Genomic DNA, 25,585 nt, shown 5'->3' with positions numbered 1-25,585 from the left:
CGGGCGGGGCGGGGCGGGGACACCGTGCGCATGCGCCGTTGTGGCGGCCGCGGCGCTGCAGCAGCCGAGCCGCTGCCCGGGCGGCGGAGCGCAGAGAGAGCCATGGCTCGGGAGGGCGAGCGGCGCGGCAGGCTCCCGCCGCGGCGGCGGGGCCCGGCCTGACCGAGCGGGGCCAGAGCACCGGCCGGGCGGCGTCACCCGGCAGCGGGGAAAGCAACGAATAAAGACAGAGCCGAGAAGAAGGGAAAAAGGAAAAAAAAAAGGAAGATCCCGCAGCCCCGCGGCAGCAGCAGCACCGCCGCCAGCCCGCAGCGCCCGCCCGCCGCCGCCAGCCAGCGGGAGGAACCGGCCCGCGGCCGCCGCGAAGAGCCCCGGGACGCCCCGCTCCCCACCAGATAGATGTGCGGTCCGGCCGCCCGCCTGGCCGACGATGAACGCGCAGCTGGCGATGGAGAACATCGGCGACCTGCACGGGGTGAGCCATGAGCCGGTGCCCGCGGCTGCCGACCTGATGAGCGGCAGCCCCCACCACCGGAGCGCCGTGGCCCACCGCGGCAGCCACCTGCCCGCACACCCGCGCTCCATGGGCATGGCGTCCATCCTCGACGGCGGCGACTACCACCACCACCACCGGCCGCCCGACCACGCGCTGACGGGCCCCCTGCACCCCACCATGACCATGGCCTGCGAGACCCCCCCCGGCATGAGCATGAGCAGCACCTACACCACGCTCACCCCGCTGCAGCCTCTACCTCCCATCTCGACGGTCTCGGACAAGTTCCCTCACCACCACCACCACCATCACCATCACCACCACCCCCACCAGCGGATACCGGGCAACGTGAGCGGCAGCTTCACGCTCATGCGGGACGAGAGGGGTCTGGCATCTATGAACAATCTCTACACCCCTTACCATAAGGATGTTACCGGCATGGGGCAGAGCCTCTCTCCGTTGTCTGGATCGGGCCTGGGGAGCATCCACAACTCCCAGCAAGGGCTGCCCCACTACGCTCACCCCAGTGCCACCATGCCCGCCGAGAAAATGCTCACCCCAAATGGATTTGAAGCCCACCACCCTGCCATGTTGGCCAGGCATGGCGACCAACACCTCACCCCCACCTCCGCTGGCATGGTGCCTATCAACGGGATCCCACACCACCCCCATGCCCACTTGAATGCCCAGAGCCACGGGCAGATCCTGGGCTCTGCCAGGGAGCAAAACCCTTCTGTAACTGGTTCGCAGGTCAACAGTGGAAGTAATTCAGGGCAAATGGAAGAAATCAATACCAAAGAAGTAGCTCAGAGGATCACCACCGAGCTCAAACGGTACAGCATCCCCCAGGCTATCTTCGCCCAGAGGGTGCTGTGCCGCTCTCAAGGGACCCTCTCAGACCTGCTGAGGAACCCCAAGCCCTGGAGCAAGCTCAAATCCGGCCGGGAGACCTTCCGCAGGATGTGGAAGTGGCTCCAGGAGCCGGAGTTTCAGCGAATGTCTGCTCTGCGGCTGGCAGGTGAGCCCGCTGCGGGGCGGGGGGGGGCACGGTGGCGACGGGGCTGGGGCCCCGGGCCTGGGCAAGCCGCCCCGGTTTCTGCCTGCCCCCGCGGAGAGGCCCCAGCCCCGCTCCTCCGCTCCGTTTCGCTCCGCGCACCGGCACAGTCCGGCTCCGCCGCTCCGCGCTCCCGGCTGCCAGACAAAGCCGAGCCGGGGCCCAGGCTGCGCACTGCGGCGTCCCGGCTCTCCCCGTTAGCCCGGGCGGGGCGCACCCGCCAACCTGCCCGTGGCCAGCGGGACGGCACCCAGCATGTCTGGTAACGGGGCGCGGTGACACGCGCACGGCCCGCCGGCAGCGCTGCCCGCAGCGGGCAGGGCGAGGCGGAAATGCTCTGCTCGGCGGTTCTGTGAGCGATCGTGCCCGGCACTGCCCGGTACGGCCCGCTGACGGGGGGGGGGGGTCGGTAACGCGCTGCCGAGGGGTGTCGATGCGTCCGCTTTGTGCCGGTGGCGGCGACCCCGGGCTCCGGTGCAGCGCCCGGCTGGGTTCTGGCCGGCTCCAGCCCCGCGTCGCGCTTGGGCTGGGTTCGGTGTGCTGGGAAGGGGCTCTCCCGCAAGCGATACGTGCCCGGCGGGTGACTGCGGGCTGAGAGAGGCTGATGGCTGGAATCAGTTCATTTACTTAATTTGTTTTAATTGGTTGTGATTATCATTAGGCCGTGGAGTTTGAATTGCGCGTGGATGCCCCTGCTGAGACTCGCAGTCCGTGTCGTGTCTCCGAGCTGCTCCGGAGACACCCCCCTCCCATCGGCTCCGTGTTGCCCGCCCGGAGCAGTCGTCCCGTCCCACTCGGTGCCTGCTCGCCGCCCCCTGCCCGCCTGCACTCCCAGCGCGGAGCCCGAGTTTAATATGCTGTGAGTGAGGGTTTGTTAATTAAGTGATAGGTCTCCATTAATTTGTCCCTGGAGAACGCGAGGCAGTCGATCCGAGTTGGAGCCGGGGTCACTGATCCGTTTCACAGACAAAAATAAGGGAAGGATTGAATCTTTCTCCTCGCACAAGCACAAAGGCTGCTGCGCTTTCCACTGCTGTGACAGTGGGAGCTGGGAGTCTGCAGGGACCCGGCTGGGCCACATCGCACTCCTTACCCGCTTTTAGCTCCTTTCTCTTTTCTAAAGCCTGAAGCGGTACGGGGAAGGGCCTGGGGCAGCGTCTCCCTCCTGCCATCCCGGCCCTGCGGTGCACGCCGGTGGGAGGACATTGTTCCCTTTGGCTTCCACTCATGCCGAGTCGGTGTCAGAGCTCTAAGCTCTCAGAAAATGCCCTTTCCACCTTCCCTTCCTCGACAGCCATCCCGCCAGGAGAAAACCCTCATGTTGTTGGTGCTACCCGTGGGAGGACGATGGAGTTTGTGTTTGCAGTATCCCCCTAGCGATTGCTAAGGCGAGCTTTCTTCGATTTGGAACATGTTTTTACGACAATTCGGTCGACCTGAATTTCCGCTCATTTACATCGATCGATACTGGAAGCAACCCCTCTCTCTGGAGTCTGCTGGCCTCCCCTTGCCGGCACTGCTGGCAGAGGCTCCATGGCCTTGGCTGGAGGGAGGCCTGAGCAGGAGGGAGGGGACAGTTCCCCGTGCTCTGACCCGCTGCCGTGTCCGGAGGGGACCCATTGTTCTCTTCTGCCCCTGCACCGCCCCTTCCTCCCACCACCTCAGTGCTGCGCTGGCACAAACGGATCCCGGTAATCCCGTTAGACAGACAAAGCCTCATTATTCCGCCTTCCCTTCCCGATGAAACCCAAACGCTGCCACCTCACAGGAGCGGCCGGGCCGGGCCCTGCGTCCCCATCCAGCACCGGCCTCGGGAGGCTCTACCGCACCCACGCGCCGGCAGCCCCACAGCACGTGGTCATTTGCATAACGCGGCGTCCCAGCCAATGGGGGCGGCCGCGGAGGACCCAGCCCCACCCTGCGGAGGTTGCGCGCCTCTCTGCGCTGCCAGCACCGCGCTGCACATGCAGCAAGTATTGATCCCGGGTTGTACACGTTTTAACTGTGTGATGATCTTACTAAGTGGTAAAAATCTGCCCCAGCTGATATTGATGTATGAACATCAATTCAAAATACTATAAATTACTCCAGCCGACGCAAATTAAATTTCATGTCCAAATTATAACTCGCTCCTGGGCGTTCAGAGAATTATCAGGTAGATAAATAGCCAGAGCAGAGCCCTCGCTGCCTTCATTTCTTCCCTTCCTGATTTCCTGCAGGGAGCAGCCGGGAGGTGGTGAGGGGGATGGAGCCTTCTTATTTCAGGCCTCACGGTCTTGCATGGCACTTTATCTTGAGTATTTGCCCCTTCCAGCCATCCCTGGGGGATTCCTACCTCCCAGATTACAGAAGCTGCGACAAATAGTGGAAAAATTGGTAGTTACATGGAAGCAGGATTGAGGTCTTGACACTTCCTGGGCTGTCTCTTGAAATGTAAGCAGAACTGCTAATTGCAAAGCTGACCTCTTCCAGCCTCCATCTTATTCATCCCATCTTCCTTCCCCTCTCTCTTCTCTTGTCCTTTGTCCCACTCTCTCGCCCCCTCGATCACTGAATATTTATTTATTCGGCCATTTCTCTGTTAGATGGTGTTTCCTGCCTTCCCTCGCTGTCATGGACATTTGGCAGGGCGGTGAAGTGATACCGAAAGCAAAAATACAGTTCAAAGAGAATGCACAGCCCTTCTGCAGCCTGATGGGATTTAAGGGGAATTTATTCCACGTTATTTTCGAATAGGGAGGGAAATAGAAAGGGATAAAGAAGGCAGAACCTGACTCCTCTTGTTCAGGAAAACCAATGTGCCCTGGGCCATGGCCCCGCGGGAGGAATGAGGCAAATAAACGTTTCAGGAGCAGGCGAGGGGGTCCAAGGGAGCACAGAGGCCTCTCTGGATCCGCTGCAGGAGGGGCCACCTTGCCGAGGCGCACCCTCCCGCTCCGGTGTCCCAAGCACGTCTGGGCGAGGGGAGCGGGGCCCATTCTGGCCCTCCGGAGCTGCTCGGTCTTTGCCTGTGCCCAGGCTGATATTTTCCGTAGTCGCAGCTCTTCTTCCCTCCTCGTTTCCTTTCCCCCTCCCAGTCTGAATCTCGGCGAAGCTGAAGCCTTGGGAAGCCGGCGAGAAATTCTCGCCAAATTAACTGTAAAGAAATCGATACCGTAATCAGAGCGTTTTCCACATTAAATATGAAATCTAATGAGCGCCGCTTGCCCCCCTCGCCAAGGAAGGTCGATGCTTCCCCGGCCCCGATTGCCTCATTACGGCCTGATTAATATTTACCCGGCGGGAACTTTGCATAAACGCATTTGCATCAGGGAGGCGGAGGGCATCGACCGGGGGCTTGGCCGATGACAGCCTGAGAGCGGCGTGGGCCTGGGGCACAGACCCTGTCACTCTCGGCCCGGGCCGCCCGGACGTCGCGGGGACGGGCACGGGCCTGGCTCCACGCACGGTGGGTGGTGACAGCGGCCGATGCGCAGCTGCCGGCGCGGTGCTGGGCCCGAGACGCGGTGCCCCGGCCCGGTGGGATCGGAGGATGGGAACGCAGCCCGCCCCCGGAGCGGTCGTGCCCCGCCGCACCGGGCGGGAGCTGGGGCCGCGGTTGTTTGCCGGCCGTGTCCTTGCGGCGGGATTGATTTACAGCCGCTCGCACATAGCTGCGTTTGCCCTTCGTTAATGTTTGCCCGGCGGGAGGAGAAGAGGGGCCGGGCGACGGCTGCCAGCCGCGTTCCTCCGGGCCGGGCCGGGCCTGCCCCGCGGAGCCCCCGGCCCATAGCACGGCTCGGCCCGTGCTTGTTTGTTCGCTTGTTTGCTTTAATTACCCGCCGCGTGGGGGGCGGCGCCGGGGGCCGTGCTCCGCTCCCACCCTCGCTCCCGTTTGTTTGAAGCAGCCTCACAGCGGGGCTGCTCCCCACCAAGGGCACCACTGTGGCCGCCCCGGGGACGGGGCTGCAGGCGGGATGCCGGCTTGGCCCGCCGCGTCTGCCCGTCCTCACCGGCCAGGGCCACTCCGCTGCCCATGGTCCTCGCACATCGGCCCGCGCTTCCCGGGGGCTCTGCGCCATCTGCTGACCGTTGGAGGGCGGGAGCCGACCCCGCCGGCCCGGGCACCCCACCCGCGTTGCAACGGCTCTGGCGAGGACTGCAGACCGACTGAGCTCTGAGGGTGCCCTGTGCCGGAGCCCGGACTGCCTCCGCCCGCGGGTACCGCCCCGAGGCTTCGGGGAGAGCGCGGCTCGGCTTCAGTACCGTGGACAGCGGCTCCCGGGCTGTCCCGCCCTGGAGCAGGGATTGGCCGGGCCGGAGCCGCACCTGTGAGGAGGGAGCCGGCAATGAGGGCTGTGCGGCCGCGGCGGGGGGAAGCCTTGTGCGTCATCACCCCCCTGGGGCCGGGGCCGGGGCCGGGGCCGGGTTGCCCGCGGGAGCGCAGCGGCTCCAGACCAGTCACTGAGCCCCGAGAGCAGCTGGTTTGTGGACGGGTGTCTTCGTAGGGGTGTGTGAGGAAAGGGAAAGGGAGCTCCGGCAGCACTGCATCCAGCTGGAGGGGTCGGGTGCCTCAGGAGGAGGAGGTGAGTGATAAGGGAGAAGGAGAGCAGCGTGGCGCCCGCCGCAAATGCCACGGGTGGGAGCCCGGGCACTGTCAGGAATGCCCCCTGTCCCCTACACCGCCGGGAAGGAACGTGCTGGTTGGAGTAAGGCAAGATTCCCTGGAAATGCACAGGCTGGGCACACATCGGTGCCTGTGTTTGCGTGTTCCGGCACTAAAGCTCGTGCTTTGCCTCAGGCAGCCTGCTCCTGTCCTCAGTGTAGCAAAAGGATCCCCATAACCTCCGCACAAGGGACAAGTTCGTTTCGAGGGACACCTAAGGTGACTCTTAAGCACAGGAGTTATTGTTGAAGTGCTGGTGGCTTTAACGTGAAGACTGCAGGCATCGAGGAGGGATTTCCTGAGGACCGAGCAGAGACCTAGCATGGCATCACGTCGGGTTCTTCCATGATCAAATCGATAAATGTTGATTCGCGTTTCAAACATAAATCTATCTGGATTAACCATACACTGACAGAGAAGCGACCGATGCTTACTGACTTTCTTCGGAAATGCAGCTTGCTTGAGCCATTTTGCTTAAGAGGAAGTCATGTTTATGATGCTGAAAGCGTAATTTATAGGAACAATTTATTAGCTCAACATTAGTTTTGATTTTTCCCGTTTTAGGGCAATAGGAAGTCTCAGCGGTAACATTTTATGCGGATGGCAATTCAGACCCGGGTGTTGCCGTTTCGCGGGCGTACAAGCAGCACTGCAAGCTGCTGCGGGCTAGGGTGCGCAGGTACCTTCTGGGGCATCAGAAAGGCTGCTGCTCCGAACAGCCAAAAGCGTTCTGTCGGATGGCACGGGGGCACTTTTCCTTAGTTACTTACGTGCAGCAGCTGCTGCCGTGATCCCGCCCCAAGGCCCGGGTGTCTCTCAGGTGCAGCAGTGCCGCACACGTTTACTGCAGCCCGGGGGTGTGGGTAAGGAGATTCTCTCCCCCCCCACCCCCGTAGGGCGATCCTCGCAGCCCCCTCCCGGGGAGCAGAGCGGCTGCCGCGGTGCTGCCGTAACGCCTCCAAAGCGGGGACTTTCCTCGTGTCACCGGGGCCGCATTTCTCGTCCGTTTGAGACTTATCTCGTTGCTGAATACACTGTCGGAATTAGCTGAAGGCTTAAAAACTGGAGCAGGGGAAGCGGGAAGGGTCAGGTAGGTCCTTAGGGAAGGGGCGCGAGAAGCTGGCCGGGTTTTAAGTAAATTCGACGATCCCTAATATTCCAGCGAAGGTTTGGCAACGCACTGCGTCGCTTCCACAGCTCAGAAACCCCATTTTCGGCGGCTGGAGCAGCAGGAAGGGGCGGAATAAGCCGGTCTAGCGTCGAGCCCGTTACAGAAGTGCCTTGCCACCCCTCCCGCCCCGCGGGAAGATCCGCTCCTGCTGCGCTAATGAAAACAAGCGGCAGCGAGCAGGGGCCGGCCGGACGTGGCTCCGCAGCGGGATGCGTCCCGCACACGGCGCGGGCGGTGCGGAGCGGTGTGAAGCGGCAAGGAGCGGGCTGAGGAGCGGCGTGGAAAGGAGCAGACGGGTGCGGAGCGGGCGGCGGTGCCCGGCTGGGCGAGGTTAAGTGCGGGGCGAAGCTGGCGGTGTTTCCTGGCGGAGCGGCCGGTGCTCCCGGCTGGGCGATGCTGCGTGGAGCGGTGCGGGGCGGTGCGGGCTCCCCCGCTGGGCAGCGAGGAGCAGCGCGGGTGCGGTGCGGGCCCCCCGCTGGGCAGCGGCCGCGGCAGCGCAGGGAGCGGGCGCCACCCAGGGGCCGGGTGCTGCTTGAGCCATGCGGCAGGGTCGAGGGGGGGGCGGCCGGGAAGGGCTAACACGATTAAAATATTGATGTAGTCGCAAAAATCGTTCATTAAGGCAATTTAATCTTTGCTATTAAATGTCCTTTCAATTCATTTGGGGTAATTAAGATGCAGTTTAAGTGATTAAATTCTAATTACTTATGCTGGACAAAGAAATATTTGTCACAGTAATATGGTTAACTAAAGACCCAGCTAAAGAAATTTAACGTTTACTTTAAATGATATCGCAGGAAAATCGGGTGCTTTCCCCTGATTGATCCACTTAACAACATATTCTGTAATGGTGATGTCAGCTCACTCCAGTGGTTACAGATCCATCAACACTGTAAGTTTGTGTAAACCCCAGAATCCCAAAGTGTTGAGTCAGCGCTCCTTAGTCAGATTGACTTTATTATTCCAGGGCCAGCAAATTAAGGTCACTCGTTTTAATACAGTGCACGGAGTGAGATGTTTACAGTCCAGTCTCAGCTGGGATCTATATGTTGGCAGGTTGATGTCACTCTGTGAGCATATAGAAATGTATTTTTATCTCTTTTCATGTTATGGAACAACAAAAGAGGAGTATTGCCTGGGCTCAAAGGCAGAGCAATAAGAGAGAGGTCAAATGACCTCTGAGTAGATGTATGCACCAGCACTCTAAATGAATGTAAATACAAATCATTAGAGTGACAAGTGCAAAATGCTGAAGGGTGCCAGGAGTAGTAATGCCAAGAAATACTTTAGTGTGGGTTCAGACATTTCAGAGCAGTGCTCTCTTCAGCTGAAAGGAGAAAGTTTTGGGGAGCAACCAATGAACTGCATCACCCATATAGGCTTTCATCACTGACACATGAATGGCCTTGTTCTATGGTGGGTTGGAGCTTTTGGGGATGCTCTTTGCAGCACCATTGCTGCCCACTGCCTGCTAGAGCAGGAGCACGTGGCCAAAGCTGTCCTGACATGCAGAGTCTCTGTCTCACGCAGCATCTCTCTGGAGGGATCCTATTCCCAAGGTCCCTGCAAAGGCCCCAGGCCAGTGACAAGGCGACCACCAAATGGTGAGGTACCAGAGTGAATCCAGGCCAGATTTGCTTGCTTTTTAGTTGGTGTGGTGAAGTCTGCCCTCAGGTAGCATGTGTCTTACAGGCACCTTATCTTGTTCTCTTATTGCCCCAAACGTGGAGTTTTTGGTAATTAGGAAAGGTCTGTCATCATCTGTCTCTCTGCATGCTCGAGGTGTTATTTGCATGATAAGGATGGAGCTTATCATGCTTTATTATGTATTATCATCACCATGAATTTACCGTAAACTTTTGGTGACTTACTCCCAGTGAGCTGTTGTAGGCAGTGTGATTATGACTGTCTCTGATGGCTGAAGTCCTTAAGTGGCTTCAACCTCCAATGGAAATCTTGCTGCCTTTTCTACCCAAAGGTAGAGCCTCCTTCAGAAGGAGGATATTCTCTAGCTTGTACCAGTGAAGAGTTTTCACTGTTATTGGGTATTATGTGATGTTTCAAAACTACAAGCAGATGCTTTAGAAAGATTCCCAGGGTCTTAGTGGGCACAGCTCAAACTGTAACGGGGACAGGTTTGTAGACCTGACACAACAGAGGTTAGAAAATACATATAAGGAGAGGATTCTAAAAGGGTTTTTATGTCTCTAAGACATGTCCTGAACACAAGAGGTTGGGATAGATAAAAGACTTTGCAAGAAGAGGGGGAAACATGATAATCACAAGACTTCTAAGAACTCTTTCCAGGCAGTCTGAAATACATCTCCTTTTCTCTCCTATGACCCCTGCAGAAATGCAGGGCTTTTGATGCACTTCTTCAAGGTAGGCTGCACCATTTCTTGGGGGTTTCCCACTAATGGGAAGGGTGACTGGTCTGAACCCACAGGTACGAAGCTTGTAAACTCCCCATTGCTTTTGGGGAATCTCACACTGAAGTCTGAGGAAGCATAAGAGTTCTTTTTTTCTCCTACCTGTCTGAAGCAAATATCATGCTCATGAATAGTAAGGGTGAGGAAGTCCCCCAAATTAAACCAGTCTAGTGAGGGTACTTTTGAAGATCTCAGGGCTCAGTGCTGGCTTTACCTTCCAGTGTGAAGCAACCAGAAAGTGCCTCCTGAGGCAAGGCAAAGCCAGCCCACAGTCATGAGAGATCCCCAATCATCTTTACTACCCAAAAAGCTACAAATGAGTTCCTACAGACTCCTCCTGTCCATAGTGTCCAGCTCAATCTTCCAGCCACAGCACTAATTGGTGTCAAATGATGTGTCAAATGTGATGGAAATTAGTGTGTGTGTTGTGAACCTGCTCACAGGGAGCTGAACCAAGACCACTACCTCTTTTGTACAGGGCACTCAATGGACATCAAGCAGTAATGGCCAGCCATGACCTGGGCCAGAGCTGGAAATGTGACCTGTCACTTCAGGGTGAAAGGCTCTGTATCCCATCACTGGTGGCTATGGTCTCCTCCCCATGCCAACCAGGCTCTGAATTCAGCATAGCTGGAGACATTACTCTGTGTGTGTGTCTCCCCATTGCTTGTCTGGATCTGCTCTGGATACAGAGAGGAAAAAGGGCTCCCTGTAAGCAGAGACACACTGTGTGCCTTGTCTCCCACCTCCATGGGGTGAGAAAGCTCATGCCAAGGCAGTGATGGGACCATTCCAAGAGGAGCTGTAATGCTGTGCTGTTGTGGTGCACTGGGGTGGGAGTGCTCCCTTCTTCCTGCCCTGTGTCTCTCCTCCCTTTCCAACCACTTTGTACAGTTAAAAAAACAGTTGTGGCCATTGCGTGTGCCTGTCCTGGAGTAATGGGAACTGCTGCTGGCATCTGGTGAGCAGTGTGACCTATTGGTGTGCATGGAATGGCATGGCTTACTCAGTGTCAGGTCTGAACCCCCCTAAATCCACCTTCTTCCTCAGCATCTGCTGCCTTTCCACCCTGTGTCTGAGAGCACACGCTTAGTGATGGTGGTGTGGTTGGCCGCCAGCAGAGGAGTGCCTCTGGCAGTGAGAGTGGTCCTCTGCCTCCACAGCTAGCCACAGGGCTTGGGCTGGGGTTTGCCCAAGTAGGGTTTTCCATTGTCTTTGCCCCTACACCAGTGCCAATTTTAACAAAAACAGCCAGCAGAACTAGTGGTGATGTTTTATTCTCCATCCCTGGCAGTGTTCAAGGCCAGGTTGGACGTGGTTTGGAGCAGCCTGGTCTAGTGGAAGGTGTCCCTGCCTGTGGCATAGGGGCTGGAATTAGATGAGCTTTAAGGTCCCTTCCAACCCAAACCATTCTGTAATTCTATGGTATATCATGTGCCCAAAACAAACTAGAGGGTTTGTTGAGAGTATTAGTGTTTTCATTCTGTGCCTCTGGTTCTTAGAAAGGAAAATTTGTGTTTGGCAGATACAGATAGGCACATGTGTATGCACCAGGTGCTCCTGAAAATTGATTTATGGTAATCATGGTTTTTTCCTTAGATTTAAAAGAGAAATCCACTCTCTAGGGATGAAAGACTAGATCAAGCGTCAGGGTTAACACCTGAGCTTACTGTAATCTTGACTTTTAGACTGACAGACCAGTGTAGTTCACATCACAGGTGGGCAAAACATCATCTTTGCTATCTCAACCTGATGATGCAATTAGTGCGTTTTCAGAGGGGACATGATCCTGCCACACCTGCGGCAGAGCAGGACTGATCCCACCATGCTGCACAGAGCCAGACCAGCTGGGTGCTGCAGGAGAGCAGTGACAGATGATGGTGCTGAAGCAGTGAGACCCAGTTCGGCACCAAGCACAGGCAACCGGGCCTCAGTGAGATGTACAGACCTTACAGGGTTGGCAAGTTAACTCAGCCAAATCCCTTGGGCTACTTGGAAGGAACAAAGGGAGACAAAAATAGATTGATGGACTGCATCAGGAGAATTGCAAGTGTCAAAAATATCTGTTGCTCAGGGCAGAGGAAGATGGAAGTGACTGGAAGAGGCCAGAGTTCAGCAGTGGATTTATAAGGCTCCTTCTGGCACTGATAATATTACATTGTCATATCTGCGCATGTGTTGCCAGAGCCATAGCGACTCTTTCTTTATCCTCTGCTTTATTTTTTTCTTAACTAGACTTTGTTAAGGCTTTTTCAGAAGGCATCACAAGGGGCATTGCTCGGCTGGGGCAGCCCAGAGACAAAGAGCACGGCTGTCTGCCACAGGGAGCCAGGGCAGCATGAGAGCGGGTGTGCAGGGGAGAGGTGCACGCCTCCGGGGAGCACAGCACCCCACAAAGCACCTGAATTCAGCTTCTGTGCTGTGGGACAGGGTCTGCTCACAGTGCTCATGGGTATGGGCACATCAGTGCAAATTACTTTTATTACCTTCTACTAAAATCCAGATGGAGGTGTGTGATAAAGGGTTTTGAGGACAGGCTCTGGTGTTTCTACACAAGAAAAGGGTTTCGGTCAGTGTTTCCGAAGCCTCTGACTGCAGTGAACACCATCGCTGGTGCTGGAGGAGGACCTGGCCCAGGCAGGCATAGCTGCATTGTCTGAGCTGGCTTAGGCTGCTGTCACTGGGCTGGATGGCCCCTATTTGTCAGCCCTTGCCATGTGAGCTGGCTGGTCTCTGTGCCTGCTCTGGGTAGAGTCTCACGTTGGAGCAGATTTTATCCCGTGGTGTACATTTGTTCTCTGGCAAGCTGGAAGCTACAATTTATTATTAAAATTGATCGGCTCCAGTGCAGGAAAAACGATCGTAAGGAAACCCTATTACGGTTTTTCATTATCACCATTATTTATTTTTAAGTGCTATTAATATTTCTGAGCCTGGACAAGGCAGAAGATGAGAGGTGGTATCCACCCTTGCTGCTCACAACCTGAGGCCTTGCAGCACTGTCTGCAAGTGCGCTTTGAACAATTAAATGTATTGGAAAGTCTTTGCCCTCAATCTACCTCTGGTGAATGCTAACAGGGGTAGAGCTCAGAAGACAACATCTTTAGCTTTGAATGGAAATGATCCAGGTTTGGAAGCCATGCCCCATCATCCCATGGTGAAGAAAGGCTCTGTGGTGTGCTGCTCAGCCCGGGCTGGCTTGGCCGGGCTGTCCTGGGCAATGCCTGCCTCAATTCCACCTCCTGGGGGTGTGCTGTGTCCAGTGAGAACTGAACTCGTGCGTGTGGGTCTTCGTGTCTTAGATAAGGTCACAATTGCAACCGAGTCAATCTCTTTCTATCCCTCTGAACCAGTACATTATTAGTGCCTAATTCAAACTAGAAGAAGAACTCCAACTTGGATGTGAAGATAAGAATCATCCCATTTCATAAGCAAAACTAGAGCGTATCTTCCCTTGCTCCCATGAGGTGTGGACCAAGCCTTAGGAAATCAGCAATCCTGCAGGATAGTTTGTTAAAAAATTGAGTCCACACTGGTTTGCAGGAGCAAGGGATGGCTGCCAGCTTCTCCAGAGAGCACCACGGGAGCCTCAGTGCTTGCTTTCTGATGGGGTTGACTGACATGAAGCTTTATTTGCAAAACACTACAGTTGGCCTGTTTGTGCCATAGACTGGAGAGGATTTATTTTTTTCTCTCCAGTAATGAGCACTTTGTTCTTACCTCTGTGATGTTATGAGCAGTAATTATAAGGTCTCTGATGCAACAAGAGAAGCTGTAACTCTTGGGAGTAAGGAAATAATTACTCAGGAATATTATGTTTCAGGAGATGAGCACAAGTTCAGGAAGACAATGTGTTCAGCAAGTTAGTTTCACAGCCACAGCGGACTGTTGTTTTGTTGTTATCCTCTGTGATTTTGGAGAACTCAGGTACTAGTTTGTGATGGAAACCCCGGAGGTTTTCATGGCTAATTGAACTAGGTTTGTATCTACTGCTGTGACCGTCATTTATGGTGCGACTATCCCTGCTGAAGTATTGTGCAGGGCCAACTCAGATCATGCTATCTGTGTAGTTAAGATTTTGTGACAAACTCTGGACAGAGAGTCTGGGTGAAAGCTGTAATTAGTGTAGTCTTTGAAACCGGAAGGTGCAAAGCAGCATAAGCAGAAATCATTAGGCAAGCAAACCTTGCCTGAGCTTGGTTTGTCTCCTTTCCTGCATGAGCCTGTCAGCAGGGCAAAGTCAGAGCTGGAGGCTGAGGCTGTTACAGAGCTGAGCTTCGGCATGTGCTTTCATGGGAACCCATGATTTTCAAATGGATAGACGTGTAAAAAAGATTGAGATGCTGTTGATATGTCCTTTGCTCCTCGTTCCTAATATATGTCAGTAAATAACAGACTACTCTCGCAAAAGTATTTTTAATCCTTGAGTTATCCATGTTAACTTTCACTTGAGGATGCAGAATTATTTCAGCAGGCACTGATTCCCACAGTGAATTCAGCATCTTGACTTCAGTGGGGGCTCACTTCCATAAGGAAACCTGGGTTTCAGCCCAGAAGCTCCACAGAGTTTTAGAGGTCAGGATGTAACTTCAAAGCACTCTTCAAAGGGTTTCATATAAAAATAACTGTAGAAGGTATGAGTTTGGTATCCCAGTCCATTTGATTGATGTGTCATTGCTTATGAAAGAATGTGTGGCTGGAATACATATTGTTAGGGAGCTCTTCAAAAGCTTCTCCTCAGAGGGGGCTGAGATGCCAGTGTCTTGGTCGCTGCCCGCTGGGCCGGCAGAAGGCGCCTTTGCATCTCCTGAATCTTGCTGTCTGATCTGTGCAGTTGCTGTTTCTCTAAATACAAAAGGTGGATGACTATTTTTATACTTCCCTCAAGCAATTAAACCCTCATGCCAAGGCTGGCTCTTGGTTGCAATAAAAGATGTAGGAAGGACCTTTGTAAAGTAATTTGCTGTTTTCATTCCAATAACTGTGGAATAGGTGCACAAAATTCTTCTTCATATAATCAGCACTGATCTCAACAGAATTCAGGACTAGGCAGGCACAGAGACAAAACATCCTTGTTACCTTCAGAAATGCATCTCTAAATCAGTATTAAAGGTCATTGTTAGAGAAAAAAGGGGGAAACAAACTTCAGACTCTTCTGAAAGTGAGGCAGAGCAATCTGCCCTCCCAAGGAAACCTTTATCCTAGCAAAATGCTAACAAGATGAACTGGTCAAAGGCTGGTGGGGGGGAATCCGGGAGTCACTCTGTCATCCTGTTGGATCCTAACTGGCAGGTGATCTGCAAGGCAGATTCAAATTCTGAGTGCTTTTTAGTAATGTAGAGCAAAAATAGTGTTCTGAGTAGGAAAGAAAGGATGATAGATGAAATAAGGTGAAATTCTATATAGAACATTTACGATATCATTTTTCTGCATGTTGAAACATGGTTTATTTTGTTCAGAGTATGTAATCATCTGGTGTGTAAGTAGCATCCTGGTTTCTCCCAGTTCCTTATTTCTTAGCCAATAAAAAGCTACAGAAATGGATTGACAACAAATAATGAAGGTTGAAGAGGTTGGCAAGGTTGATTTTAGAGCTCAGTGAATTTCCACTCCACCTCATAGGAATATTACATAGTTATAGTCCCAGCAGTAATGTCTGTTACTAAAATGTAATAGCATTTGCTGAGTTTTATCAGACAACAACAAAAGCATTTTCTAACTTCTATTCCTTATCTCTTTTTGTAGTTTATAGTAAGTTAAAACGTGTCACAAATCATCTCCAAATTTGGAAGCTGACATGAGCAATCCTGTATCCCTTTTGTCCTGTTCTGTGTACCAGTGCACTCTTCTGCCAGCCCTCTCTAACCATCCTCCCCTTTCTTGCAGCGTGCAAGAGGAAAGAACAAGAGCACGGGAAGGATAGAGGGAATACACCCAAAAAGCCTCGGTTGGTCTTCACGGATGTCCAGCGTCGAACTCTACATGCAATATTCAAGGAAAATAAGCGTCCGTCCAAAGAATTACAAATCACCATTTCCCAGCAGCTTGGGTTGGAGCTGAGCACCGTCAGCAACTTTTTCATGAATGCACGGAGGAGGAGTCTGGATAAGTGGCAAGACGAGGGCAGCTCCAATTCAGGCAACTCATCTTCTTCATCAAGCACTTGTACCAAAGCATGAAGGAATAACCACGAACTAAACCTCGGTGGAAAAGCTTTAAAAATTAATAAATAAATAAAGACAGACCAGGACCTCAAGATAGCAGGTTTATACTTAGAACTATTTGAAATAAATGTTATTTATAAGTCCAAAGAAACCAAAGACTTATTTCACCTGCATTATGACTTTGTTCTAAGACACACACTTTAGTAGGACGACGACTTGCAAAGAACAGAGGAAGAAGAAAGTGAAATGGAGGGAACAAAATGGAATGCAAAGAGAAGAAAAGCAGACCACTGGTTTTACACCTTTGCCCATTCTCATCTTCACCGTACTTGGCTGTTTAGTGGTTTGGAGCATAGTGATTTCTTGTCATTGAACGGACATCTCTTCAGATATGGCTCTTCATTTCCACAGCAATTGCCATGAAGGTGTATAACGTACACACCAGTGGTTAGGGACTTAGTCAGGGCTGGTCTTCAGAGAGGGTTGTGCCATGGCACGACTGACAAAGCGTGGAGTCGTCTGAATTCATTTGAACGGTAGTGTGAATTTTGCTGTTTCATGGTTTGAACTTAACTGGTGCAATGCCCGGAAGCAAGTTCAAACTAGGCAAAGAAATTTTGAATGGTACCTAAACCAGTGCATTCTCTTTGTTTGTTAAGGAATGTTCAGATTTAAAAAAGGAAAACTATTCCATCCATTAAAAAAAAAAAAAATCGACTAGCTACCAAAGAACACATTTAATAATTATATTGCAGGTATTTTATTGCAATGATTTTACTATTCCAAAGCTATTTTTACACAAAATACTATGTAGAGTTATAGGTATAAACTAATCTAACTGTATAACACATAAAACTTGTAATCAAGACTGTTATTTACAATTAGTAAAACCACTAATTCCGTGATTGGCAAGAAAGAATGTCATCTGAGGAGATTACAGCCCCTTTTGGAGCACAGATACTGATAAAGGGATGATGCTTCCATTGAAGTCAGTGAGCCCTTCTGCTGCTGACTGCACTGGGAGCAAAAGAAGGGCCGCTATTGCCACGTGTAAGGCAGTGTGGCAGCTATCGTACCTGCATCCCCTTATTACCGTCTCCCAGGCTGACATTGCTGGAAGCCCATTGAACAGCGCTCTTTGCAAACCGTGCATTGTATATAAATGCAGCTCAGCTCTGCCATCTAGCCTGCAAACAGGAGACCTGAGGCACTTTGTATGCAAAAATGAAACGAATTACGAAATGTAAAACCACAGGGCTCAGCATCTGATCAATACTCGTTGACATTAGTGAGCTTTTTTTACCTATTGACTTTACTAGGCAAAGGAACAGCAGTAGCTTTGAAGGCTCGTGGTCTTTTCCTATTGAAAAAGGTGGTACAACATCAGTTAATGCTTGTGAGAAGAGCTCCAACAGGAGCTGCAGTAGTGGTTTCAGGAGGCCGAATCGTGATGCCTCTGAAGTCAATAGCAAAATTCCCATGACACCGAGATGCAGCCTGATGTTTTGTGGCTTCCTATCTGTGTCTAGCAGGCTGAGCTTTTGTCCTGTGCATTCTTTCTTGCTCATCTATTAATCAGGATAATGCATGAAATAGTTTAACATTTGTAGCTGAAAAGCTTTAAATGCTCTGTTGCTAACAGACCCATAGAAGAGAAATCATCCCATTCCTACTCTGATGAAATTAAAAAGAAGAGCGTGCAACATCTGCATATTAAATTCTAGTGTAAGGGAAAAATAGACTTTAAAAACCATACATGTGCCTGTTAGATTTCTAACTGGTGTTTCAAATTACAGAGGTAATTCTGCTAGGTATATTAAATTCCAGAGTAACCAAATATGCACGATTAAGCCCAAAGCAAGGATTAGAAATAGGTATTCTTACTTACACCCTTAAAAAAAAATTTAAAAAAATTAAAAAAAAAAAAAAAAGAGAGAGAGAAAGGAAAATTCAAGGTAAACTAGAACCCAGCCACCACCACCAAAATCAGATACTGGGTTTTGGGATGAATCCCACTCAAAATAATAGCAACACCAAAGTTAAGCAATTCTGTAGCACCAGTTATTTCCCAGAGAGGACAGGGTCTAGTCAAGGTTCAGGGTATACAGTTAATTTCCAGTAAGTGCTTAGAATACAGCTGAAATATCTCTATATTAAAATAAAGCGAAATAAACCCAAGCTTTTTGGCACTGAATATTTCTCCCCATTTCCGTATGTTAAACCCACTTTAAGACTGACAAAACAATTGCCCGTGAAAACATAATCTAATCTGTGAGTTTTTTGAGTCTCTAGCTTACCTTAAATTTTAGCAGCTTTCTTTTAAAGTGTTCCATCCACACAGAGACATAATTGACATGGAAACATTAATAAGCTGACATACAAAGTATCTTATGGATGCAGTCTCACTAGTGCAAGGTTAATAAAGGACAGTGATAACTAACTTTTTAGGTTTCTTTCCAGCAAAACACTGCTTTGTAACGTACCTATAGGTTAGAAAAGAGAGCCTTATTTATTTAAAACTTGAGAATTTAAAAATGCAGGGAAATTCAAAGTACATTGCCGCATTTTTTAGTATTTCCATTGTATTGTCTTTAGAGACTACTTGCTGAAACCAAAGAGAACTTTCATACCAGCATTAAATTTGCACCCAATATGCAATTTCAGGATCTCTGATACACACACGTGCAAGTCCCTCAATAGGTCTGTGTATATATACAAGCACACACATTATTATGGGGTGCTGTATGTATACATGTGCACACATGTATCCACACACACAAAACCCAATGCACAAGTTGTAGATTTTAAGTGGTTTGGGTTTTTTTACATGTCTGTTTAAGTACATAGAAATGTTTTGGTTTTTTATAAGCCATTAGGAACAAAACCACTCTTCCCGTGAGCAATATGCGCCTCATACTCCGAACAGGCAAAGAACACACTTTTCTTTAATTATTTTCAAAATATGAAGCAAATAACTATGGAACTGCTCATTCTACCTGTAAAGCTCATTTACCTCTGAGCAGACTGCCCGGCCACACCGACTGAAGCATGGACAGGTTACCTGGTGCTCCCTGGCTCGGACCATTGCCATTCCTCAGCAAGGGCATCCTTAACAGGGGGCTCCTTTCTGATGCTGTGCTTAACGTTACACAGGAAAGCCTATCTCTGTCTTATCAGTGTTAAGTCTTTTGGTTCACTTCATTCCTGATAAAATAGTTTCAAATTCAACAAAGGGACCTAAAAATCTGCCAGGAAGGTTTAGGAGAGGGAGCAGAACCTGAAACCATTTGGGAGCACCAGGAGATGGGGCTTCAGTCAAAGGTGACTCCATGGGCGAGAGGGCATTAGGAGCGTTCATTCGGCTCATAGCCTGTATCCAAACCTGACCACAGTAACCCACGAGGGGAGGCTGGCCGAGAGGTGAACTGTCCACATCCATCCCCATTGTAAATGGCATTATTAGCTTTCCAGGAAAAGAAAAATAACCAAAAAAAATACCCCCCCTTCAGAGCGACCCATTCTGCCGCAATACCCGCACTGCTTTCAGGGGCATCAGCCTCCTCTCCTTACTCAGGTAAAGCAATCCCAACAAGAGCCAGCCAGGAACAGGGCTTTTGCTTGAGAATTTGCTCCTGCTCCCACCGATGGCAGAAGTGAATTCCCAAGCAGCCAAAGTGGCTGAGGGTGCCCCGTCACGGGACCAGGCCCAGGACTGCCGCGGGCACTGCTCTTCTCCTGAGAAGGATTTCAGGATAAGGCCGTGGTGGTGGCGGGCTCTGCCTGGAGGGAACACTGCTGAGCTTATACCAAAGAGTCTTAGGACACCTCTCCTCACCTGAGTTGTAAACAAGACATTTTTACCCCGAGAAACGGTCCTTCTTTCTACTACTCTTCCTCCTATCCTCCTCCTCTTCCTCCTCCTTTGTACATAAGGATGATAACTATGCATTTAGCAAACAAAGAGAAAGCACTTACCCTTTTCTATCTTGCTGCGTTTGGGTGCATTCAAAGGCCCAGGGGCTAATTTTGAGACTTTGCTTAGCCTCCTGGTTTATTATTGTGGTGTGGTTAGCTTTACAATACATTTGGTAACTATTTGCTAAAGACAAAGAAGCAAAAGGTAAGGAATAGCTACTTCCACGTGTTAAAAAAAAAAAAAAAGAAAAAAAAGAAAAAAAAAGTGTGTAAAGATCTACTATTTATAGTGTGAACCAAAGACGCTACCTCACTCGATTTCCATTGGTGATTTTAATCACATTGATGATACCAAAGAATACCAAAGATTTTTCATGCACGGCCTCAGTCTGGAAAGGGAACTCATCCTCCTTCTTACCCCTGACCCTCCTCCTCACCTTCACTCAGTGTGTAACCTTGTCTTCATTCTTAATGGTAATGCTAATAACCTTACGAATGCTTCTCTTGCTACAACTGCTACTACTGATGATGATAAGGATAATAATAATAATAAAGCTCTAGGCAAACATGTTGCAAACTTTGTAAACTCATAGGACGAGTGCCTTGCTTGAACCAAAGTGTTAAACCGCTGTTGACCTCTTTATCTCTCACCTTATACTCTTTGAATACCTCAGCCTCTTAGAAAGGCCACTAATGAAAAAAAGGAATAATTCTTCACCGTGGTGCTTTTTGCCGTGCAACCATGCAATGAAACTTTCTTTGATACCAAAGGAAAATGTTTTTTTCCACTTTCTTGCTGACAAACCAAAGGTTCCCTCTTCTTTCCCCCAAAGCAGCTTGAGTCCCTCAGCCCAGACAGGCCGTGCATCGCTTTTACCAATTCCTCCAAATACCTCATAGTAATAAATCTTTAGGGTTATGTTGTATAGAGAGTCTATGTGATAAGGCAGAACTTACTAGTTTGATAATTGTTAAGGTTACTTAAAAAAAGCTTTATAATTCTTATTTATTTTGTAGGGGTTGTTTTGTTTGTATGTTCCTTTTATATCGTTTGGTTTGGGTTTCTTCTTTTTTCCTCTTTTTTTTTTTTTTTGGCAGAACTTCTCTGTTATACTCAAGGAAGATCTTATTCCTGGGAATGTTTCAAAGTGGGTAAAGATAGCTGTTTGCAATGAATGCAAGAAAGGGAAACGTGGCTTCGATTTCTTTTGTTTCAACTAGGATGCTTTGTGTTTGCTAGTCGATGTTCTTTTCACAGGGTAAAAAAAAGATATTCTCTGCTGTGATAAATGGTTCCTATTTTTTCTCTATAATGTGCTGTGACTTTAATTTAATTACATTTTGTATACGCTTATTTAATCACTGCTTTAATTTATGACTATGTAGTTTAAAAAAAAAGAAAAAAATGTATATAGTAGATTCAAAAATGGCCAAAGCTTTATGTTACAATCTTTTCATTATTGATGCCGAGATGAACTGAAGGAGAGTGCTTCTCTTGACTGCAGGGTGTATCTTCAGCCTCGTCTTGGCATGCACTTCCACCCGTGTTACAAACACTGCCAGGTTATCCCCCCGGGCCTCCTTTCTCCCCAACTTGTACATGCCAAAATGAGTGTTTCAAGGTAGTACTTTTGTCACTTAGAAAGCAGAAAGGCATTATTAGTGTGTTTTTCCTTTAATTTATTTGTCTTTTTCTAGAGAGGTTGCTTTGTGGGTGAGACCCACACATCCAAAGAATTTAAAAGTCGTTTAATGTTTAAAAGCACTGGCATTTGTGAGAGACTTTGCTGAGTTTTTGTTTTCCTTCGCCATTCACACGGGTAGCGCAAGTAGCGGGCGTACGCCTTGGGAGAAAAGCTAACTTGAATTTGGAAGCCTTGCTCACGGAAAGGCCTTCGCCAGTCCCCCAGCACCCAGGGCTCTCCTCCCTGGGATGCATGCGGGATGTCCAAGGGGCAGCGGGTGATGGGATTGTGCCAGCCACCCCGGCTCAGAGAGTGCTCGAGGGCTTGGGCCACCGCTATGTCCCTGCTCTCCAGCCAGGGCCCAGGCAGGGATGGGTCGGGTCCATGGATGCTGCCGAGTCCCCTGGGAGCTGTGGCTGCATCCAGGCTCAGGGACCACGGGAGACCCCCAGTGCCCTGGCTGCCAGAGAATTGGGAGGGACCTGTGCAGCATCCCTCTGAGGGGACCGGCACAGCATCCCTCTGAGGGGACCAGTGCTGGTCTGCCCTGGGCGCCCGCAGCTCGAGGGAGGAAAAAGCAGTTTTGAGTTGAAAAGCAAAAAAAAAAAAAAATAAAAAAAGGAGTAATGACAATGATAATTCTGCAAAGCTGATGATGGCATCATGGCACAGAAATAGGATGCCACTCACCTGTATTTTATTTGCGTAAAAAATAGGTTCTGTTTCAACTAAATGTTGTGTACTGACATGGTTTGTGATGACTGTAAATATTTCCTTTCCCCACATGGTAGCTGAGCTCCAGGTGTACCTTGGTTTCCTTTGGGGAGATAGCAGAGGGATTGAGGGAGGGAAGGACAAGGGCAGGATTTGAGCTTTTGGTCAGAAGTTACACTTTCTAGATACATTTTTGTACTTCAAGTATTGAAATGGGGCAATAAAGATGCTCTGAAATGCAGGATCATTAAATGGTCTGTTGGTAAGCATTGGCTAAATGTCTGGTTTTAATACCTAAATTAATGCCGTGCAATGAGTTACGCTTCACATAGAGGGGGGAGGCAAAGTTTTAGTCTACGAATCCAGCATGAGCCATCGAGCACTGGACAGAACCGTACTCATGAAGACATGGTTTCCTTTCCTGTTCCAGTACTTTGACTTTTCACAGCCTGTTCTGCATTTATCTCATCCTCCCCATGGAACCACATTAGTTTTGCAGTCTGACCCGAACAACAGTATTAAATGAAAATAAACGTTAAAGCATTGTGTTTTACTTGCTTTGGTAGTTGTCTTCGTAACCCCCTGCCCACAGTCCAGTCCCAGCTGAGCCGGAGCCTGGGTCCCCCTTGTCGTCCCCCCGTTCCCCCCCCCCGCCTCCCTGTTAGCTTCATCCGCTGCCGCGCAAAGAGGGCGCCAGAGACAATCACAGGTCCCAGATCCGTAGAGGTAGGAATTCTTCCAAGAGCAAGAGGGAGTTGTTCTTCCAGAGCAATGAAACAAAACCAAAAGAGAAAAAAAAAAAAAAAAAAAAAGAAAATAGAAAAAAAAAAAAAAAATAAAGAAACCAAGCGAAGATTTTGATAAACAACAACGTTGCTGTCATTTTTAGTTTGCCCATTAGGAAGCAGTAGTAGTTTATGCGTTGCATCTGCATTTCAGACTAAGTGATTATTGTACCTAATTACGGTTGATTGCTGATATTTCCTCAATCTCTCTCTCTTAGTCAAGCGCTTCTTCTTCTGTATTTTTGTGTGTAGCGATGACAAGTGTAATGCGCTAGGCATTATTCTGGTTTGGTTATGAGTATCTCCTGTACTGCGTTAAGATTTCTTTCAGTTACTTTTTTTAAGCTTTGCTACTGTTCTCACTTTATGCCGTGCAATATCATCTGCTGTGTTTGCTAAGCAAAGAAAAAAAAAGAGAAAAAAACAACAAAAAAAGGAAAAAAAAAGAAAAAGATAAAAAAAAAAAAGAAAAAAGCAAGTGATGATGTCATCATGCTTTTCAGTGTTACAATGTTTCAGCGTTACAATGTTTCAGCGTTTATGTAGTCACAAAAATGTAGTAAATAAAAGGTTGGATTTTCCAGCACTTTAAATTTAGACATTTCTTGCCTTCTTTTGTTTCTCCATGTACAGCTCTCCTGTGGGGGTCACGGAAGGGGGACACAAACCAGCACCCTGGCTTCATGGTGCTCTGTCTTCTTTCCTGCTTCCATCCATGCTGAGTTCTGCAGCCCCCATCCCAGCTCCCGCCGCGCTCCAGGGCAGCGCATGCTGCATGTGGAAAGGGGAGTGCAGCTCACACCAGGCGCATTTCTCTAACTGAGGGGAAAAAAAAAACATCAAGAAAATAAGTGAAGCAAATAATGTCGGTTTCCTTCGTACCGTCCTAGGGTACGGATGGCGCCAAACTAATTCACTGAGGTGTTTCCTTTTGTGTGATGGAGTCCACCTCAGGCCACTAGGATCAATATTTAATTGTTTAAAGGGATATTGTATTCCTTTCCTGTCACTGTTGTTAATGCCTCCGCACTCTGTAATCCCACAGGGTCTTTTCCCGGGGATCTGATCAGAGAGATTACCCATCACTCGGGAGTGGTGGGAGGAGGGTCCCCCGCTGTAAAAGATTCAGCAATGCATTGAACCGCTTTCTCTCTATCTCCTAATGAAGTGATGGAGCGTGTGCCACAGAATTTAACAGGGTTTTGTGGCAAATCAGGTTGCGCTGCTGAGAGGAGGATTAAACCTTCATCTTCCTCCCATAAATCATGGCATCAGCTACATTTATTCTGATGGATGGTCTGGACTCTACTGACGATATTTTATCTCTGGAAGCGCCTGCAGCTTCTGCCCTGACGTGCAATTTCTTTTTACTGCTAAGCTGAGGGAGGCACTGAGAGCATCCATTCAGAGGGCTCCCCTTGGGCTTGGTATCCCAAGACCACGCCAGAAACCAAAGCATCACCAGTAACCCACATCCAGGGCAAGAACAAAAGCAAAGGGGAGGTGGGAGGCCAGGAATGTCCTTTGTCTACAGGAGGGCCTGTGGGATTTGCTCTCTGTAGCGTAGTTTACACCAAGCCTGGGAATATCTGCCACTCAGTCATGTTGGTACCTCTGTGGGGTGGTGCTGGCCAGGGCCACAGTGCAAAGTGAGGGCTCCAGCATACCCTGCTGTGTGCAGCATCCTCACCCAGGATAGAAGAACACCTCCAGGGACACAGCAAAGTGCTTTTTTCTAGACAAAATGATCTGGAAATGCCACAGCAGTTGAAGCCCATTGGGCAGCTGTGGGGACCATTCTCCAGGCCTGGCTCAGCTGCAGCAGGTCCCTGGCAGTGACATCTCTCTTCACCTCCCATCCCATATTTCCCTCTCATTTGAGTGAGGAACAAAGCAGCGGTGGCTGGGTGCTGCCTTCACCCACTTAGGTGGCATAAGGCCCACCGCGGTGGCAGCACAGGGTGATGCATCAGCTGCAGCCCATTTGCAGGTGATCAGCCCAAGCCAATAAAGCTGCCAGGCATGGGCCATAGTTTCTCAGCAAGGGGGCCTGGCCATGGCTGCTTTAGTTGTTCAGGGCTTTGTGTTTGGATGTGCGGGGCGGTGGCTCAGGTGCCCTGTTTGAATGGACTAGTGCTGCTGTCAACTTTATGAATTAACAGTAAGTGCTGAAATCCTAAAGCAGGAGGAAGGCCAATGAGGCAGGCAGGGGGTTGAGGGAGGTGCTACCTGCGGGAATGGGACCCACAGCAGGGAACACCCCTGCGGGGAGGGGGCTCCCAGCAGGTACCAGGACAGGGGGTGGCTGTGCTGGGGCTGCCCAAAGGCCAGGGCTGTTCCAGAACAAGCCTTGAGTGGTTTTCTCCCCACTGGGGCTCCAGGGGCACTGGTGCGGGGAGAGCAGCTGCAGAGCACCCAGTGCTGGGTTGCTGCTCTCCCTGGGTGACAGTCACTGCAGGATGGAGACAGCAGCACCACACACCCATGTGTCTTGGAGCTGGGCACTGTTACTGATGTACAGGAAAAAGCT

At 50.2% G+C, this 25,585-nt stretch overlaps 1 protein-coding gene across 1 annotated transcript; it reads left to right on the top strand.

The window, feature by feature from the left end:
* Positions 1 to 56: 56 nt before the first annotated feature.
* On the top strand, positions 57 to 23,652 carry ONECUT1 (one cut homeobox 1). Its single transcript, XM_061347433.1, has 2 exons — positions 57 to 1,511; positions 15,679 to 23,652. The coding sequence occupies exons 1-2, from the start codon at positions 431 to 433 to the stop codon at positions 15,969 to 15,971; spliced, it is 1,374 nt and encodes a 457-aa protein (XP_061203417.1). The 5' UTR covers positions 57 to 430; the 3' UTR covers positions 15,972 to 23,652.
* Positions 23,653 to 25,585: the final 1,933 nt, after the last annotated feature.

Source organism: Neopsephotus bourkii, unplaced genomic scaffold, assembly GCF_033783945.1.
Source record: "Neopsephotus bourkii isolate Nb327-2 ecotype Australia unplaced genomic scaffold, CSIRO-AGI_Nbou_v1 NB_318, whole genome shotgun sequence".
Lineage (NCBI taxonomy): Eukaryota > Metazoa > Chordata > Aves > Psittaciformes > Psittacidae > Neopsephotus > Neopsephotus bourkii.
This window is presented reverse-complemented; position numbering and strand designations above follow the sequence as displayed.

What these genes read in the sequence shown, in the direction of transcription:
- ONECUT1 (XM_061347433.1), top strand. Translation starts at nt 431, where the DNA reads ATGAACGCGCAGCTGGCGATGGAGAACATCGGCGACCTGCACGGGGTG. An exon ending in GTCTGCTCTGCGGCTGGCAG is followed by an intron (nt 1,512 to 15,678) that starts GTGAGCCCGCTG and finishes CCTTTCTTGCAG; the next exon opens with CGTGCAAGAGGAAAGAACAA.